The sequence below is a fragment of the Ips typographus genome, linkage group LG4, assembly GCF_016097725.1.
Source record: "Ips typographus isolate SLU linkage group LG4, UJ_Ityp_2.0, whole genome shotgun sequence".
Classification (NCBI taxonomy): domain Eukaryota; kingdom Metazoa; phylum Arthropoda; class Insecta; order Coleoptera; family Curculionidae; genus Ips; species Ips typographus.
Genome location: NC_138425.1, coordinates 1,357,509 through 1,376,821, shown reverse-complemented (window position 1 = coordinate 1,376,821; position 19,313 = coordinate 1,357,509). Strand labels below are relative to the sequence as shown.

Genomic DNA, 19,313 nt, shown 5'->3' with positions numbered 1-19,313 from the left:
ATATATGGAATTTCCAATGTGACGTTATTTATTTAATTTCTGCCATAAAACAAATTTCTAGGGTAGGCTTAACCACTACCGTGTAAACGTTTCATATTAGTAAGCCAACTTTAATTATTATTTAAATAGTTAAATAGCAAGTGAAGTAATGAACCTACTGTAAAGTTGAACAAAAAAACGACACATACCGTAAATTGATGATCCGTCCAAGAAAAAAGATGCTGTTTGCTGCGGAAATGCCAATCCAAACCGAGAACCACCACACACCACACAAAATAACCGAACTGAATTGCATTTAAAGCATAAATTTAATCAAACAATACCACTAAAATGAAAATAAACAAACAATTTTAAGTAAGGTTAGGTTATGTCATGGGAAAACGTCAAATGTCAAATTAAGAGCACAAACGTCAAGTGTCTGCGGTGTTGCCGGCTCGTGCGCAATCAAATTTTATTTCGCTCTTTAACTCTGTTAAACCATATTTCAATCACCGTGACCTATATTACCTGTGAATATTGTTCCAAGTTATTCCGGCCGCGTAAAATTTGGACTAAATTAATTAATTACACACTCACCGGCTATATAAATATTGATATTTAAAAAAATATACACGCACATTGGAAGTTACACACGTTCTTAATATTTTTTTTTTCAAATTTCGCAAATTTATAAACTTAAAACGTGATCAAGGAATCCTGGTGGATTTGTAAAGCGGCTAAAAATATGGCGACCCATTAAGACATTCCTATTATGCGGCATTAACTAACCGGCCGTTTGAAACTGGTTTCTTTATATACACACGAAGCGGCAATTCTAGAAATTGCATCGTTCTCGTATTTATAACGAATAACGACCATCAAGTACTCCTTTAGAACGGAAACTATTAACTTTGGTATTTACTTTGTTCTGTTGTGGCCTGTAGTTTCTAGTAATAAACTTGACATTGGAATAACGCATTGGTAACGGCAGTTTGCGATGAAATGTCCGCAACCAGTTATACAAGTAACAAAAGTCAGCTGTCACCGCTGATGACAGTTGACACGCAGTATACAATGACTGTCAAAAAAAATCGAATAATTTTTTGATTTTCTAACCCCATTTTTATTATCATAAAAGCAATGTCATGCACTTTCGTGACCGTTCGGGCTGCACTAACGCAAAAGCGCGAATACGACACTGCGACGCGAGTATTTTTAAATCCCATTCCGTCGTTTCAATCACAGAAAGTACACTTTAATGTTGCGTGGCGTAAAGGACTGGTCCCTGAAGACCTTGTCATGGTTTTTTTATGCGGGAAACGATTTTTTTCAGTGTGCCACGATCTGTACGTAGTGTAGCAGCATTTCCTGTACACCAAAAACCAACAAACAACCTGGACTTTTTACGATGTTTTTAATAAGGCATGTGCCCCCCGAATATAGCTATCCAGTCAGTATATTATCATGAATGGGATCGTTTGTTATTTTTTCGATAAACAGCGGCTCGAGACATTTTATATAGGAAAACACCGTGTGTTTAGTTCCTTATTATTAACAATCGGGCTGGAAACGGAGTCTTTATGAACTGTCTAAGATAAACACACGTGTGTGTTGTCTTTTATAGACCAGTTAAAATGGTTTAAATCGATCTGATTTGATGTGGCATTTGACAGGTTACAGTGTAAACGCCAATTAGACGATAGAATCTAGAAATAGAACAGAATAAAGTCAACATGTTCAGTATTTACGTACATCACAGCACCTGGTTAATAGTTTGTTAATTGGTAAAAAAAAATCACAAACTAGCAACAATATAACGTACATGTGGACTGAAAATTGTACCATCTAATATACAGAAGGGTGAGAAATCTGAGGGTTACATAACAGATGAATTTTAATTAAGAAAATATTGCAATATGTTCTAAGGGAACACTGAATGGAGAATAAAAAAACATAATGCCCCCTCTGAACATCTGTTCCTATATCAATTTTTGCACTGATTGTATTAGATGAAAAAACAATTTTTTTATAGCATTCCTGCACTCTGTAACTAAAAGGAAAACACATCTGTTAAGTGGTAAAGTGTTACGAAAATTACGAGTTCGACGACTTTAGGCCCAGACTGGAAAAACGTTTAAAGCATATGAAACACATTTGATGACTCAATTTTCTAAAAACCTCATTTACAATTTTACCGTTGCGAGTATTACACGTTAATTATAATGCAGCTTTTTTTGACCAATCACAAACTAGGAACAGTGCTGAGATTTAGGTAAAAGCTGCTTATGTTGATTGAATTATAGAAGCCTTTGAACACAGGTTGTCATTTATGAGAAAACTGTCAACTGTCATCTTACACGTATGACAGTGGCGCAATCGACTACACGTAACTTTGACAAATATGGTTGATTGATTATTGTAATCGACCCAAATTTGGTGCACGATCATCATGCAAAGTCCGTAAAGTCCTTTCTACTGGGGCCCCACAAAGAAACCGTTGTCTCGATGCGGTTCGTGTGACCGATTTCGAGAATTCCTCCGGATACCAAACGCAGGTATGTCTTTTCTACCAATATCTTTACCTTGCCTGAGGCTTGAGGTCGTTAATAAAGCGAGATTGTTGGGTCGTTACGTCACATTTATTCAACCTACGTGGTCCGGTGGGATACCATCTGAATGAGTGTACAAAGAACCCACCACAGTGTAATTTCAGTTTTGACGTTCCAGTCTAAACTCTTTCCCCCCATTTTAAATTGATATGTCTGCTACTTCATGCAGTGTTTGTTTCACGTTCGGTACGGCGCTTCCAATTACACGAAAAGACAGATAAATATCTCTTAAAACTGGGAAGGAACAGTCCTAGGAAGCCACTTTAATCCGGGCAAACTGCGGAAACAAAAATACGGACTATTCCAGAGATTATCTTTAATTTGCCAGCTAATTTCGTTCTCGTTCCGCTTAACTGGCGTTATTAATGACTCCTCAACTATGAGTGGTTGATTTAAAAAAAATTGAATCCAAGGGAAAAATTAATAAACTGACCAGACCACTGAGGGATTATATCTGTCTTTGTTTGTTGTATAAAAAGCAAACCACGACAGAGAGAGAAAAAATATATCTGTCAAATGTCACTTTAACTGAGTGCGTTTGCCCTGTCGGTATTATAACAATGAACACGTTTACATAGTTGTTTTTATTTATTATTATATTGTGTAAAAAGTAAAAACAGTTGTTTGGGGGAGATAAATCATTTTATCAAAGGTACAGGAGATTTAATTAACACAATCGCTAATTTATGTTAAGCTAATCAACGCAGTGTAAATTCAGCCTTATACCGCTCTGGTTCTGTGTGTAATATACGTGCTTTTGGAAACTCAATGAACCGGTTATCACATCGCTTTAATGTCGGTACATATTTGTAAACTACATCAAAACTGTTTTACATTTACGACAACTAAATGCACCTAAAACAGATTATTTCTAGGAAACTTTCAAGGAACAAACTCCAAACTTGGGGAAGTCAAGGTTTATTTTCAATAATGTCTCTTTTCCAGTTACTTTTAAAGTTAATTTTGAGCACGTAGAACACCGAAAACAGTTTCGACGCAACGAAAACATCCACGCCAAGATAAACAAACCGCCAAATAACGTGTTGGAACAGTTTTTTGACTCTCGCATCCCCTTCAACATAAAGGGGTGTCTGTGGGCCCTATACGTTTACATTTAATAAAAGTTAAACAAAACGGCGATAAACCGTTTATATGGGATGTGGCATGTGACATTATAATTAAGAATTTTCAGTCAGTTTCAGCAGATGATGATTGGTCAAAAAAAGCTGCTTTTTCGACCATCAATCACAACCCACTGTACCATAAACGTCATCGAGGTAGGTAAACTGACACTTGTCACTTATAAAGTTATGATCTTTGTTTGTTATTGTTCTCTTTTTCTCTAGGAAACAATTTGGAATTTTCCCCACCGGTAAAACATGAAAATCTGTACAATGGCCGTACAAATTTTCCCGCTTCGCATTATCTGGGCTTTATATCGCAAAGGTTATGGCCATTCCGCAATAAATTATCCTGCAGGGATTGCGTGAACTTAAATCGCTGACCAGAAATGCTTTTGCTGGTGTTTTATGAGAGAATGTCAATCTATTTTGCAAAGCTTTCGTGCCGCACCCGATAATATTAGGGAACTTTTGTGGGCTGAGGTCGTAAAAAACACTTTTTTTCCATAAAACAAAACTATTACTGGTTCTAGTGTTTCTATTGCCGTTTATTTTTACTCCCTCTGGTGATCAGTTTTGAAAACAGTTTCGGGCATTCCAGCTGTCATTTCTCCCTTTGTTTACATTTAATTTTGACAGTGACAGTGTCATATTATTTATAATGTTAGGTTAGGAACGTGTTGCCCGATTTTTAACCTGTCAGCTGTGTAAAAACCATTTTAACTCTGTGCCTTATTAACTTATCCAAGTAAGCGCGTTAAATTAAACTGGCTGTCAATTCAATTATTCCCTCCATGGAAACTCTATAAAGAAAACTACAAGAGAAAGTAATAAAGATCCCTAATAAAATACGGAACGTATGTGCACCTGTTATATTTCCAACTATAATGAAAGTTCTAATCTAATAGTTGGTAATAATGCCAAAAGGGGCGTATGAGTGAAAATGGTAAAATATTGCCACGCTCAAGGGTAAAACGCCTTGAAGTGCGGGAGTTAATTTCAATTTTAGGTCGTAAAACGATCCAACTATTTACTGGTTTTTCCCTGCAGTTTACAGGCTTAATCATTTAAACATGGATGTAAGCGTTGTTTTATTCGCACTTAAACAGCCACAGCAGACCAATTCAACGACGTTTCCATGCAGGAATACAAAAGAAGGCACCCGTTTAAATCGCATACTTATTTATTCATGGTCGGTATCGGACTTTCCTGGGAAGTGTCGATGAAATTTTAATTAGATGAGCTTGGACGGTGGATAACTTTTGTGCCGGTCCGGTCCAGTAGTTTTCCTTAATTCTGCGGTTTTACTTTTCAGTTGCACTGAGTTACGCAACTGACGATAAGAAGAGTTGTTGTCACTTTGACAGTTTAGGTTAGTTTGTATAATAGAGCTGTCAGAGGCAAAACAAGTTTGGACAAATTGGCTTTAATCAACAATAAAGGGTTTTGGTTGGTACTATTATCTGTCCTGGATCGGAAAATATGTTTTTTTATAAGTGCATGAAAACTACTGTACATGAGCAATTCGTTTCAAATGTCAGATTATCTTTGTTAAATAAATTAAACAAAGATAGATATAAGTTTTGGTGATCTGGTACAACTAAAATAACAGGAAAGGTGAGGTAAATTGACATTTGATCATAAAAGAAATCAAACATGCTGTGATCATTTGCCAGATTGTTTCCTGGAGGGATCTTATAAACATAAAAAAACATAAACTCACCTGCAAATACGGATCCAAACAAACTACTTGTCAAAACGAAGTAAACAACCATGGAGATACACAACCTATACGGTTGTTTCCTTTCTTTTTCTTCCATTTTTACGGAAGGTTGTACGGTGAATGTTGGGAGTCCGCATTCACATCGGGCCATAACAAGGAATTCCTCTCTACCGTTCGCCACAAAACAACTTTGAATTTCAAACTTTGGCAATAAAACATCGCGCACATAGCCAACCACGAGAATCCACTAAATCCATGATTTAAATGTCGCCGCACAATCCACCTCACACGTACCAAAACCACTGCGAAAGTTTCAAAACTTCTTAACAGGACACCTGTGGATGCATTCACGTGCAATTCAAACTGTCTCCTAGTCGAGCATAGTGACGCCGGAAAACTGTAGGAAATATTATCGTTTTATTAAAAAGTTGATTTTGAAACTGGATTTTATGGGTTTACAACTGTTGGGTGTTAAAATTGCCCGATTTTTACGAACTGGTACAGTTAAACGGACCGCCCGAGCCCCTTTCGTACGCGACGATCAGTTTATTATGCGGAATGCACGTTTGTCCTCTGAAAAGTTTGGCGCGCATGCCCCTCAGGTATGAAGGGGGAATGACCAATGAGGTATTTGCTTGGTTTGTTTGCGCCCTCTATTGGACAGGTTGACCAACTAATTTTTAAAATTCAAAACAAAACCACGTGGTTTCAGAGGCCGCGTGCTGCGCGCCACCATCTTGACGCAATTATCACTAATGAGGTTTTTCAATTTCCTTTATGTTTAGTGCAAAACCAGTGTGTGGCCATACTGTTTCAATCACATTTGATAGAGCAGGATACAATTACATTAGTTCTGCACTAAATTTACCAATCAAAACATCATTTTTCCTTTTAGTGTTCAGTATAGACAGTGGAGAAAATAATGTTTTTTAACATTTGAGAGGGGTAAATAAAACATTAATTTGTTTAATTCTTTTTATTTAAAACATGTATATTATTAAAAGAAGAATCCTAAGATTTTTCCTCCCAAATGCTTTCGTCTAGCCTCCTCATGATCCATAATTCCCCCACTAGTTGTCAGTACCACATAACTGTAAAAGAAACAAATAAAATTACACAATAAACTAACTATTGTAATTTATCCTGTTATTTAGAAGATAATATAACAATTAAAGGCAATATTACCAGTAGCACACTACTTAACTTGCTTTAACAGAATCAGAATAAAGTTCTTGTCTGCCCTTTTCGTTGTTAATTTTAGGACAAGGGGTTGAACAATCTAAAAGCAACTAACTTACCCAAATTGTCTGGATGGCAGCAAATTATTTGTCCATTTTTCAATGTGGGTGATTGGTACATCAAATCGGGGCGAAATCACTCCGCATTTGTTCAGTCTACCAGTCAGATTCACTACAATCTTTCCACTCCTGTGATCGTCGACAATCTCAAATTCACCAATGTAACCGTGCTTCATCATCACAGTAAGGAATTTGACGATCACTTTGGAACAGGGGCGGATAAGGACCTGCCTTTTACCACGTTTCTCCGCATTGTTGATGGATTTGAGAGCGTCACTCAGAACATTCATCCGAACCATGGCTGAAAAAGTTTTTAGTTAGTTACACTGTCACCTCACTGAAAACCACAACTGGGTCGTTTTCCTGAAACTACTCGACACTGACTATTTTCTTTTTAGCTTATTTTTTGGTTTATTTTACTTTTTAAGGGTGTAAATTTGTAGGTTAGAAAGTTGTCAAACTTTCAACAGTAAACTGGAACATTTATGAATGGATAGGAGGGAAAATTTCTACACGGCCGTGTAGAATGGACTTTTGGAAATAAGCTAGTTTAGGAATTATATTTGGATGGTTCACTTTTAACGAAATTACCTGCGGTTTATTTTGAACTTGCAAAATAAATCCTGTTCGTTTACTTTTCAGCCTAAAAAGACATTTGTTTCTTAAAACGTCAAAGAGGTCGCTTGCGTCTTGACAGTTGACACATAACGGACGGCAGTCGACACATGCCAATTAAAATTTAATTTAAAAAAATAAATTTTAAAAAATCAATATAAATGGTGCTATTATTAGTTTGTTTATTAAAAAATCCGTACGAAAATTTGGTTTGTAAAAAACTAAACAATTTACACTTCTCTCTACACAATTTTCTGCTTCTACATGGGTATATAGGCAACCCACATTTCGCCAAATGGCTAAACGTCAATGTTGTGTTTATCTTTATTTAGTTTATTTGATTATACTTTTATTATTTTATTAAAGATACGATTTTTTTGCATTTTATTATGTTTTGTCTGAATTTTTTGGAGAATTGATGAGCTTTTAATTTTACCATTTTGACGTTTACGCAATTTGTTGTGTTGTGACGTATGCTCGATAATCAATCATTAAAATCTAACCTCACTCTTCTATATAAGTTTTCATTTTTACATTAATGATTTCTTGAATATCGGTTGAACTATGCTGCGATAAGCCCATTTCAAGTGTTTTCAGCATCAGATACGTGTAACCCTCGATACGTGATAAATCACAGCCGTCATGTTCTTCCCTAACCAATTCGGCTGTTTCCTGGCAGTTTTGTGTATTGGTCTGCTTTTAATTGAAGGGGCGCAGAGCGTTGGTCAAGTAATTTTTGCTGTAAATGCGGGGGGCGAAGCGCACACCGATGTCAACGGTGTTAGATACGAAAAAGACCCGCTTACTAGTAAAGTGGGTATTCCTTCTGACTATGGCAAGAGGTTACTTATAGGCAGAGTGCCTCCCAATGATCATATTTTGTATCAGACTGAACGGTACCACACAAGTACATTCGGGTAAGTTTTACCAAATAAAACCCTCATTTGTCCAACTCTACTAAAGTACTGAAATATGATTATAGATATGATCTTCCAATCCCTGCTGATGGAAAGTATGTTTTGGTGCTCAAATTCTGTGAAGTGTACTTTGAAGCTCCAGATCAAAAAGTTTTTGATGTAGTTTTGAATGGGGAACACACAGTTGTAGCTGATTTAGATATATTTGCTAAAGTTGACAGGGGAGTTGCTCATGATGAGTATATACCATTTGAAGTTCGGCATGGTAAGTAATGCAGCTTGGGAAAAGTTTTTCCATTACATTTACATGGTAATACTTACCTACAGGAAAACTGTATGTTAATGGAGAGGAATCAGAGATGATGGGCAACAAAATCAAACTGGAATTCATAAAAGGCTACAAGGACAACCCAAAAATTAATGCCTTTTACCTGATGAAAGGTACAATGGATGACGTGCCTAAACTGCCACCCATGATACAACCAGAATCTCAGGATCCATCCACCACTTTGGATTTGGATGATCTACCCTTGGATGAGTTGAAGCTGCAAAAACGACCACGCAACCTTCCAGTCATTCCAGATTCTGTTGAGCTGGAAGAAGAATCCTCCATTATGCTGCCTGTGTTTGTTGTTATTGGGGCTTTCATTCCGATTTTGTTTTTTTTGTGCAAATTGTGATGCGAGGAGGGACGATTTATGAATTGTGGCAGTGCGTGCGTGGAAGACGCTTTAGACTGAGATAACTACTTAATTTTCTGTTTTTACTGTTTGTTACTGTATTTATTTGTGATATGAATTTGATGTAAGTTAAAATAATGTAATGACTTACAACAAACGACAAGTTTGTTATTTCATGAATTGTTTTAAGGAAAAAAGGCATGGGGTGTGGTAATTAGTTAAGAAAAATAAATGTGGTTTGATGTAAATTATATGTATACCAATGTTTATGGTGTTAAAGAGTACAGCTAAATATGTGTACTAGTTAATAATAGTTCAAAAGTATGTCATCCAGGGTACTTAATTTTATGTAGACATCATTAGAAATTTAAAATAGTAGTGACTGTAGTATTTTTATTTCATTTACCATTCACCACTTGTCAAGATAAAATAACACAAGTCTTTAAATTTATTTTATTGTTAGGACATTATTACATTTGAACGGAACAAGAATCGGTCGTAATACCGTTCCGTTGTTTTATACAACCGGAATCGCTTAAACTTCGATTGAGTGTTCGATTGCGCGACAACAAACTACTCACTAACCTATAAGAGCTTAATTTTAAATTGTTTTTCTGCAATTTATTTACATTGTCTAAATTCTGTCTTCCGCCAGGTTCTATCACAAAAATAGCCTTACTTAGCTGAGGTGATGACTTAGAGTAACTTTTATCCACCTTACTTGCAGCTTTTTGATTGATTTCACCGGTGGAATTGTGACGAACTTTGAATGTGTTTAACGATGTTTCTTTATCGTTGTTTTCGTCGGAATTGCCTATACTAAAGCACTCTGCGTTGGCTTTAAAAATGTTTGGTTTAAACGGTGTGTTTGACCTTAACATTAAAAGAGTATTGTGGTGTCTAGAATCATCATCTTTGAAGGAATCCTGAGAAGATCCTCCAGAGTCTCTTCCCGAATCTTCAGCTATATTCCAAATAGTTTTATCAATACCAGCAGCAGGCGCCGTCGCCACAACTATAGGATTTTTCACTATAGCTTCCACTTGTCGGCATTTATTAGCACTTATAACCCTTCGGGGTGAATTAAACGACTCTTTATACTTCGAACGGTAATGGCTAAAGTTCGAGGGCTGACGGGGCGGAAAGTGATCACAATATTTCTGCCGAATACCCAACAAATCGCAGAAAAACGTTTTCAAAGCCGCCCTAAAGTCCCTTAAATGGTACGCGTACAATAAAGGATTGCCGGCCGAGTTTAAATGCGACAAAATGATGCACGATAACATAAAAGTGGAATTGACTGGGAAATCTTTCCGGAACGCGATTATGCAGTTTATAGTGTACAATGGAATCCAGCAAATCATGAAGAACAGAACGATGATTGCTAAGTTTTGTGTGGCTTTAACGTCGTTGCGCTGTTGCACTCCTAGCATCCGGATCATTCCGCTTGAGGGTAGGTTTTTGCACTTTTTTCCACCCGCCTTGTCCGGATTCATTACCACGATTTGTTTTAACTGCAACAAATTTAATCAACGCTAGCGCATTCACCATCTGTCCAGAAAAAATTTTGGTACAAACCTGTTGTAGAATCACCCTGTAAATATGGGCGTAAAAAGCGGCCAGTATTAGGGCGGGGGTGATGATAGTGCCAAAATACAAAAACACTAAGTAATTGTAATCCATCACGCTGAGGAAGAAGCAGTCCACGTTGCCGGATTTACCCTGGTGCCAACCCATCATGGGCAGTAGACCGATCATGCAGCCGGCAAACCAACAAATACTGATTATAACTGGAATAAACCAAATTGTTAGTAACAGTTAGTTTACACTTTTAGTTAACCTATAAAGTTTGAGAGTTGAGGACATTAACGTCAAATCATCTACAATCAAAATTCTAGTGCAAAAAAACATGAGAGAAATCGTACACATTCAAATAGGGCAGGCAGGCAACAATATCGGAAACAAGGCACCAACACTAAATTAATCAATTCAACAGAATAATTCAACTAATTGCAGTTTTGGGAAGTAATCTCTGATGAACACGGCATAGATCCAACAGGACATTGGCACGGTGATTCCGATTTACAACTGGAACGGATCAACGTCTATTACGATGAAGCGTCCGGGGGCCGATTTGTACCTAGAGCAGTTTTGGTGGACCTGGAGGCCAGCACCATGGACAACGTCCGGTCTGGACCTTTTGGCAGGTTTGTGCTTTCTCTTTAATTCTCTGCAAAAATTTGTGGTGCAGATTATTTAGTCCTGACACGTTCATATTTGGACAAGGCGGGGCTGGCAATAATTGGGCCAAGGGAATGTACACTGAAGGGGCTGAATTAGCTGACTCGGTGCTTGACGTGGTTAGAAAAGAAGCTGAAGGTTGTGACCTCCTTCAGGTATGTACCAAGAAGAAGAAAAAAGGTGTTAAACTAATGGTTGGGGTGTTTCTAGGGTTTTCAGATAGTACATTCGATAGGAGGTGGTACTGGTGGTGGTTTAGGTTGTTTGTTACTAGACAAAATTAGGGAAGAGTATCCTGACCGTATTATTAGCACTTTTTCTATAATCCCCAGTCCGAAAGTGTCAGACACTGTAGTGGAACCATACAACGCCACCATGTCCATTAATCACCTAGTGGAAAATTCTGATGAAACCTACATAATAGGTTACAAGTTGGTATATAAGTGAAATTTGGATTTTGTACCATTATAAACGAATACAGACAACGAAGCCCTGCACGATATTTGCTTCAGAACGTTAAAACTTGCCACTCCCAGCTTGGCAGATCTTAACCATTTGATAAGCGCAGTCATGGCGGGGGTAACCACGTGCATACGATTTCCTGGACAACTCAATGCTGACCTGAGGAAAATCCAAGTCAATATGGTGCCTTTTCCCCGCTTACATTTCTTTATTCCTGGATTTGCTCCCTTGTTTTCCCGAGGTGAGTTTATTAGTCGATTCTATACATCTAGTGTAACTTTTGTTTTAGGCTCTAGACCGTATAAAGCAACCACGGTCCCAGAGCTGGTGCTGCAACTATTTGACGCAAAAAACCTGATGTGCGCCTGCGATCCGCGCCGTGGACGCTACCTCACCGTCGCCTCCATCTTCAGGGGACGCATGTCCACCAGACAGGTGGAGGAGCAAATGGTGAACGTGCAGAACAAGAACAGCAGCTACTTCGTGGAGTGGATACCCAACAATGTTAAAACGGCGGTGTGCGATATTCCCCCAAGGGGATTGAAAATGTGCGCCACCTTCATAGGGAACAGCACCGCCATTCAGGAGCTGTTCAAACGGATTGGAGAAGCGTTTTCTGCCATGTTCAGGAGGAAGGCGTTCCTCCACTGGTATACTGGGGAAGGTATGGAAGAGAGTGAGTTTATGGAGGCTGAGAGTAATATGAATGACTTGATTTCGGAGTATCAGCAGTATGAAGCGGTAGGTAATGATGAACTAAGCGAGTACGATGATGATGATGATGATGATGATGATTATAATGAATGATGTTATATTTAAGTTTTCCAAGCACGTTTTTGAATGACTGACAAGGGTTATATTTCTGTTCTTATCGCGTTTCCGCAACAAAAAGTTGAAACGCTCCCCCGCATTAAGTATTAGTGTCGAATTGCTAATAAAGTGGAAATTTCTGCACGTCCGACGACCCTGAAAATCCATTGAAGTAATGAACATCCGCTTGGAATTTCGATTAATAAAACGTTTCTCCACTTTTGTGCTTTCAACTTTTTGATTTCTTCAAATCAGCCTAGGAAACTGAATACTTTCCTATTTGGCCCTTAATTTAATACGAAAAAGGAGCCGCAACTGTGCGATAAAAACGCACGAACTTGAGCCCGATAGTTTCAAGTTCATGTGGCACGTCTCTAGACTAAATTTATAGTTATTAAGCCTGCTGCTTGTTGGAGGTTAGTTGGAAATTTATTTATTTGTTGTTTTGCAACACTGTCGAGCATAAGGAAATGTTTGACTGAAAATACGATTCTAAACCTGTAAATACTAATTAAAATACAAAAACTTCCATATGACCGGGTCAAATCTAAATAGGTAATATAAATAAGAAGCATGTGTGTCCCCTGATATTTATAGAATATCAGTGCAGACTGTTATTTTATTTCAATCAGTTTTAAACAAAAACAATAATAATGATTCTGAAATTCTTTTAGGAAAATGTTAATAACCCCTAATTTCAGAAATTACTAGTGATTTATTAAAAGGACCCTAAAAGTGAGAAATCTCTACCCATTCCAAACGTAATGGATTTCTGTCTAAGGATATTTATCTTAAATTTTGGCTTTTCCCTTTAAAAGCAGCTAGAAAGTGTGAACTAGAAGATGTTTTAGAGCCGAAATTACTGTAGAAAACACTTCAAATAGAGGGGCTAAAATGTAGTTAATGAAATTCCGTCTGTCACAGTTATTGAACCTCTAAAATGCTTGTGTATGCAGGAAATTCGGTTTTTTCACACCATTTGCTTGCGGAAGGCAAATAATATCAGAAACTTTACAAATTACCATTTTTTATTGATTGTATGTGGATAAAATTGGTAGGCAACCACATTAACCTGAACAGTCAAGTTGGGTTGCCTACATTTCACATAATGAACCGTTAAATGACGTCACGTATCTGCATGTCAACTGTGTTCCTCCTGATGTTGTTGGAACTTTCAATTTAGCCTGAACCACTTGAATAATTCATCTTCGAACTGATTACTTTGGAAGTGATTTTGTGTTGTTGTCCGCTCCTAGAAATTGAGGCACCAAAAAGAGGCTCTGACATAATTTACCAGAGATAATCAAAGAAAACACGAGTGGAAGCTGTAACAGACATAACTGCCTGCAAAATTCCAATTTTATTGATACGACGCCAATTAATTGGTCGTAAAACTACCAGTACGAAGGTTAGCAGAAAATCGTATATAGTTTTTAATAAACTGGGTGCGTAAATATTGAATTCGATCCCGGTGTGTAGTTATTAAATCTGTTGCATTGATTATTGACAGTAATTTTTACGAGCCCAGACTTTAACATGAATGGACGACGCTTGCAATTTTACGATTAGTTAGAAACGAGAAAGTAGGAAAAACCCATTAACCTACTTTATTTTAAACTTGTAGTAGTGGTCCATGTTCTCAAAATGGAGGTAAATAAATAATAATAATAATTTAATGCATTAAGGTTTTAAAAGATTAATTTTGCTGTTAATGACGGCAACATCGCTGACAGATGTCAATGTCATTCGTGTCAAGGAGTGTCAAATAATGCGGGGAAAATACGGTAAAAGTAGGGTTAAATTTTAGTTCGGTTAACATTCGATTAAAATATGCAATTTAAGAGTTAAAAGAACCCCGTGTCCGCAGTCAACGTTAAATATTTAATTTCCCGCCTTACCAGTGAAACCGGAAGTAATTTAGCCACAAGTCGTTTGTTATCTGGAAGAGTTACTGCTACTTTGAGGACGTCTGAGCCGCAGAATTTAATTAGGTTTGAAACTTTTTTTGAACTTACCTAAAGCAGTCTTGGTGCGTACGTTTCTGGAATACCCCATCGGATGCAGTATGGCCCAATATCGATCCACCGACACGGCGACCAAACAAAAAATTGAGATCGTGCACAAAACCACCAACAAAGACACGGTAAACAAACACGCGTGCAAATTGTTTGGTAGTCCGATTGACGACATAATGGCGAAGGGAATGCCAAGCAGGCCGACCAAAAAATCAGCAGTTGCCAGGGAAACAATGTAGTAATTCGTCCTCCTTCTCAGTCTGCGTTCCTTCAGGAACACGTAAATCACTAAAGCGTTGCCAGCCACCGCTAAAACGGCCACGACAATCTCGCAAACCACATAAGACACGTTCAGGTCCCTGGTTTGATAGTCGTAAGTCGCGTTTGCCCCTTTCGGGGAACTGTCGTTCATTTTGGGTCACTTTTGACTGCAGAGACCTCTGGGACCACTTCCATTCTACCTGGTTTATCCGAATTCTGTCTTTAGGACGTTTATCCTATCGTCACCCATCTGTAACAAAAATTACAATGATCCACGCAATCTATTGAGTCAACATAATAGTTTCAATAATAATTATCTAACAATATATTGATTTATTAAAGCCCTATTGGGGTTTGTGGCAATAAAACAGTCTACAGACCGTCTGTATATTATTAATAAATTTGCCAATGTTTGGTGAAACGCAATATTGTTCAATTTTCTTTGATAACAGTTTGATTAAGTGCTTTTTAGACAACGAGAGGTTATTTATAAAAGCAACAGGAAATATCAAAAATTGGAGAGATTTAATGTTTTTTTTTTAAGTTGGCTGAAGATAAACTTTAAATCTTTCAAAACATTGATTTTCCACACAAATATAAAAAACTAATAAATTTAAAAAAAAACAAATAACAACATCCGACTTCTTACAATTTCCTAAACACTTACAGAGTGCAACCAAACACTTGTATTGCTCATATCCTGTCACCTAATCCAGTAAATTAGCCTGGCAATAACGTGTCGAGTTAACCGTTTACATTAAATAATAAGCGGCTTTTTAGCATCTTTACCATTTGTCTCATCATGTGACTGAAAAGTCAACCTTTATGTACCATACATGATTTTTAGTAAATTTAGGTTCAATACTTTCACTTCAGAATAACTTTATTCTAAAGATAATATCTATGGAAACCGTGAAATCAGACGCTGCTATTGGTCAATTCTGTCGTTTTCATAGAAATTATCCTCAGAATTTAAAGTCTGGGTAAAGGTGACATCCGTCCAGACCCATTAACCTTCTTCGTCATTCCTGAAATAACAACCGTCTGGATCGATCCAGGGATGAAATATTGTAATGTCCTTCTTTTCTATTTTACATATGTTATTTACAAATTTTTAAATTCGTGCTGGTATTGGTCGACATATTTAAAATACGAACAAGTGTCACGTGACCAACTGTCAAATGAACGCAACCCTGTGCGCGACGTCATTGATTGTTTGTTTTTTGACAGTTTGTTCGTATTTTTCAATTTTTCAGCTGTAATGTGAATTTATGGATTTAGTTTTTATTTTGTGTAGTTATATTTGTAATTTTGAAATTACAAATACAATTATTTCCGTTTTGTGTCAATTTGACAGCAGAATCATGTTCCCATAGTCAAAATCAAGTTTTAATTGAATATAGTATCAAAATGGCGGTGGTTATCCAGTAATCCATGCAGAAAAACTAATTTTCAGGTAAATTTTCCAAAAAATCCTACATAACTCGTTTACTTGAAAACAGGGCTGTCACGTGACGTTGAGCACACCGTTTGGCTGTTCAATATGACGTCACAGTTTATAATGTCGTCACTGCCATTTCTCCTGGGCAGAGAGTATCTGACTCACGTGACCAATTGCCCGTGAAACCTACTCTACTCTGCCAAAATGAACACAGGCACTGATTACAAAAATGTCAAGTCAAAATCTTACCTTGCTCTTATAAAAGACTGTGGTGTGCATTGGGTATTGAACACGTGGGGAACGGATAGTCGTCACTATCAATAAAACACCACTAATTTGCTTTTTGAATAAACCGAATTGCATTTATTCTTTGCTTGTTGATAGGCTGCCGTTATTGGGACACTTCCTGCATGCTTAAGACTAAATACACGGCCGTGATATGAGAAAAACTAGGAACTAGCACGTTAACAAGACAAGCATTTTTTTACTTGGCCCCACTGTCTGAAATAAGAAATAACCGGGAAAAATGTGCAATGTCAAATAAAAAATAACCTAAGCCGTCTGTCAACGTCCTCCAGTTCTGTCAACTGATGGCAAGATCAATGAAATGACATGTTCTTGGATGGTTGTTGCTTAAAATTAGCATTATAAATCTTAAAATTGATTTTTTCTGGTTATTTTGAGTTTGGTTTGTGTGAACATTTATCTGAATCACAGTCAACCCAAATATAGCTTCAAACAAACGTAATAAAAAGGCGAGAAAGGCAAAAAGCGTGTACGCAACGAGATTTGTACAAAGCCGGAGCTGAAAATAACTTTAAGATTTATCCCTCAAAGTAATCCAGATCGTAACTTTCGCCCCCTTCTAGTACAGGCGCATAACGTAAAAGAGAGTTTTACCATTTGATCTGCTAAACCACTCAAGTTTGCATCTAAATTCAACAAATTTTAGTCTTGCAATTTGCATAATCGTGATTAACATAAAAAAACAAATTTCGTTTTTGTTATCATAAATCCGTAATTTTTGGATATACGAGTATAGTGTTCTAATAATTAGTTATGGTCACGAAACCCATTTGGCATTAACCTTGTGACTCACTGGAAAAAGGAATTAAAAAAGAAAAATCGGACACAATGATGGAATGTTAACAAACAGCTAACATGCAAGCTCAGATTTGTATCTCACGATAGAATTAACACTGTAAAATTTGCAGAAAATGTTTTTCTAGGCGAATCAATTAAATCCAAAACAAACTCCAACTAAATCTTTCAACTGACAGTCCAGAGAAAACAACATCAGAATGTGCCGTTAAAGTTTTTATAGTGGCGAAAACTAATTTGCTTGCGTGCCAACTATATTTCCAGAGAGGTCATCAATTAATTTTTTATATTTGTATCAGTGGTTACGATCGGCTTCCGATAAATAAATATGACAAAACGATCGCCCGCTTGCCATTTCCCTAATTAACGAATCCATCTTTGTCTGGGGGGCGTTTAATAAAAAGAAAAAATAAATAGCCTCGAGAGAGCTGGGGGGCACCAACACTCTCGGATTACTTCATGGAAATAACATTCCTGGTGCAAAAGCATTGATCTAGGTCAGAGTTTTACAAAAGTCACGTGACAATACGTTATGTTACACTGATGCAATCATGTGACAGCTGTCACATTGCGATCCAAACTGACATTGACATTTAGTCCGCCCGCACCAAAAGTTTCGTCCGCATTTAATGGCGAAGACGTACAGCACCAATTAAAAAAAAAATAGTAATGGATTATAATTTGCGTTAAAAACCTTTCAGGATTTGAGTCACATGTGTGTTCAAAACGAGAGGAAATAATTGAATTTCTCTCGGATTTAGCTGCTCAAAATGACAGCAATAGAGAGTGTGTGTGGAATTCACCCAAACTTTTAGTTCGTCGAGTTCTTATTGCCTGAAAGGTTTGCACTTGTGGACGCCATCAAACTTTCGCCAGATATTATGAAAGTTGTTCGTGTTCGAAATAACAAATATCACACGTGTTGTGAACAACTTTTTTATTAATTACATCTCTATTCACACGTTACTTATGAATTTAATATAGTATAGTGCATTTTATAGATTAAATCGTTTTTAAACATCGTAAAATGGCAAACTAATTTAAGAGTTTATTTTATAAAACTATTGCATGCAAACAAGTTGGTCCAGTTTACTTTTAAAAAGTAGTAAACTACTTTAAAATACTTCTGGGAAACTTAATAACTATCTAAACCAGATAATATTAGCGATTTAATAAGATTGAAAAGAAAATAAGCCACTAAACGAATTGTGGCGCTCCGAGTGGTGAATGTATCAACTATTTTTAATCACATAAGTTTGTTAATATTAAAAGACCAAAAAAGAAATAATCCTCTCGTTGTTTATTGATTTTTTTGGTTTGAAAAAGTCTTGTAATGGAATCCAGAATAAAATTCTGTTATTATATGCATAATATACAAAACTGAGGAAAATTAAACATTTTTATCGAATACGAAAACGTGTGAGTGGCGTTTAATTAAAACATTTCAACAACATTGGACTCCTTGTCTAAACCAAACTATTTATCATTTGATTTGATAATTATTAAGCCACCAGTGTAAATTCCATAGAGCTGTAAAATACAATGTGTTCTTGTTCAAGTATAAAAATAAAATTTTATGTTGATTTGTTTTATATTACATAACGAGAAATAAACTTGAAAACATCGAGTTATACAGTCGTAAATTGGAAGGAAAAGCATCAAGAAACAAGGAAAACGACAAATTTTATACATCTATGTACCAGAGTAGCAATAAAATATATAAAAATAACTTGGTGTGTATGTTTTGATGGTTTTTTTTTATTAAAATAAATAAGGATTGCACAAACGTATTTTTTCCAATTTAGCATCAATATTTGATGTTTGTTCCTGAATACTTAACTTCTTTACATTTTTTTTGGGTTTTGAGTACTAAACAGTGACAGTTTACCTTAAAAAAAATTCCAGTTGGCCACCTTTCACCACTATACTAAGAACAACTGACAAAAACGAACTTTAGCATGTGTGGGTCAACCAAAAACCAAATCGTCCGCGCTCTCCGACGCACTTTGACGCTCTTCTTGGCGCTATCGTCGGTTGCCC

At 36.7% G+C, this 19,313-nt stretch overlaps 5 protein-coding genes across 12 annotated transcripts in view; 2 read left to right on the top strand and 3 right to left on the bottom strand.

The window, feature by feature from the left end:
* Positions 1-5,991, bottom strand: part of LOC145727808 (protein sidekick-like) — a 61,928-nt gene extending 55,937 nt beyond the window's left edge. For all 6 annotated transcript variants that reach the window (XM_081977634.1, XM_081977635.1, XM_081977636.1 and 3 more), the window contains exon 1: positions 5,433-5,991. In XM_081977634.1, the coding sequence (XP_081833760.1) occupies positions 5,433-5,583 (151 nt within the window). In that variant the 5' untranslated portion in view covers positions 5,584-5,991. The remainder of the gene's footprint in view (positions 1-5,432) is intronic.
* A 402-nt stretch (positions 5,992-6,393) lies between these two features.
* On the bottom strand, positions 6,394-7,455 carry LOC145727821 (small ribosomal subunit protein uS8A). Its single transcript, XM_081977659.1, has 3 exons — positions 7,322-7,455; positions 6,731-7,031; positions 6,394-6,523 (listed from the first exon to the last, which is right to left on the bottom strand). The coding sequence occupies exons 2-3, from the start codon at positions 7,027-7,029 to the stop codon at positions 6,430-6,432; spliced, it is 393 nt and encodes a 130-aa protein (XP_081833785.1). The 5' UTR covers positions 7,030-7,031; positions 7,322-7,455; the 3' UTR covers positions 6,394-6,429.
* A 352-nt stretch (positions 7,456-7,807) lies between these two features.
* Positions 7,808-9,320, top strand: LOC145727819 (malectin-A-like). Its single transcript, XM_081977657.1, has 3 exons — positions 7,808-8,262; positions 8,328-8,527; positions 8,590-9,320. Exons 1-3 carry the CDS (start codon positions 7,988-7,990, stop codon positions 8,940-8,942), a joined length of 828 nt encoding a protein of 275 aa, XP_081833783.1. The 5' UTR covers positions 7,808-7,987; the 3' UTR covers positions 8,943-9,320.
* Positions 9,321-9,381: 61 nt separating this feature from the next.
* Positions 9,382-19,291, bottom strand: LOC145727812 (adenosine receptor A2b-like). 2 transcript variants are annotated; one of them, XM_081977646.1, is made up of 4 exons: positions 19,162-19,291; positions 14,471-14,981; positions 10,521-10,732; positions 9,382-10,456 (listed from the first exon to the last, which is right to left on the bottom strand). In XM_081977646.1, exons 2-4 carry the CDS (start codon positions 14,880-14,882, stop codon positions 9,413-9,415), a joined length of 1,668 nt encoding a protein of 555 aa, XP_081833772.1. In that variant the 5' UTR covers positions 14,883-14,981; positions 19,162-19,291; the 3' UTR covers positions 9,382-9,412. The 2 variants fall into 2 exon arrangements, with proteins under 2 accessions (XP_081833772.1, XP_081833773.1); XM_081977647.1 differs by lacking the exon at positions 19,162-19,291 and adding an exon at positions 16,422-16,659.
* Positions 10,773-12,675, top strand: LOC145727813 (tubulin beta-4B chain-like). 2 transcript variants are annotated; one of them, XM_081977648.1, is made up of 6 exons: positions 10,773-10,908; positions 10,959-11,149; positions 11,194-11,338; positions 11,394-11,607; positions 11,665-11,886; positions 11,935-12,675. In XM_081977648.1, the coding sequence occupies exons 1-6, from the start codon at positions 10,852-10,854 to the stop codon at positions 12,450-12,452; spliced, it is 1,347 nt and encodes a 448-aa protein (XP_081833774.1). In that variant the 5' UTR covers positions 10,773-10,851; the 3' UTR covers positions 12,453-12,675. The 2 variants fall into 2 exon arrangements, with proteins under 2 accessions (XP_081833774.1, XP_081833775.1); XM_081977649.1 differs by having other exon boundaries at positions 10,790-10,908; positions 11,229-11,338.
* Positions 19,292-19,313: the final 22 nt, after the last annotated feature.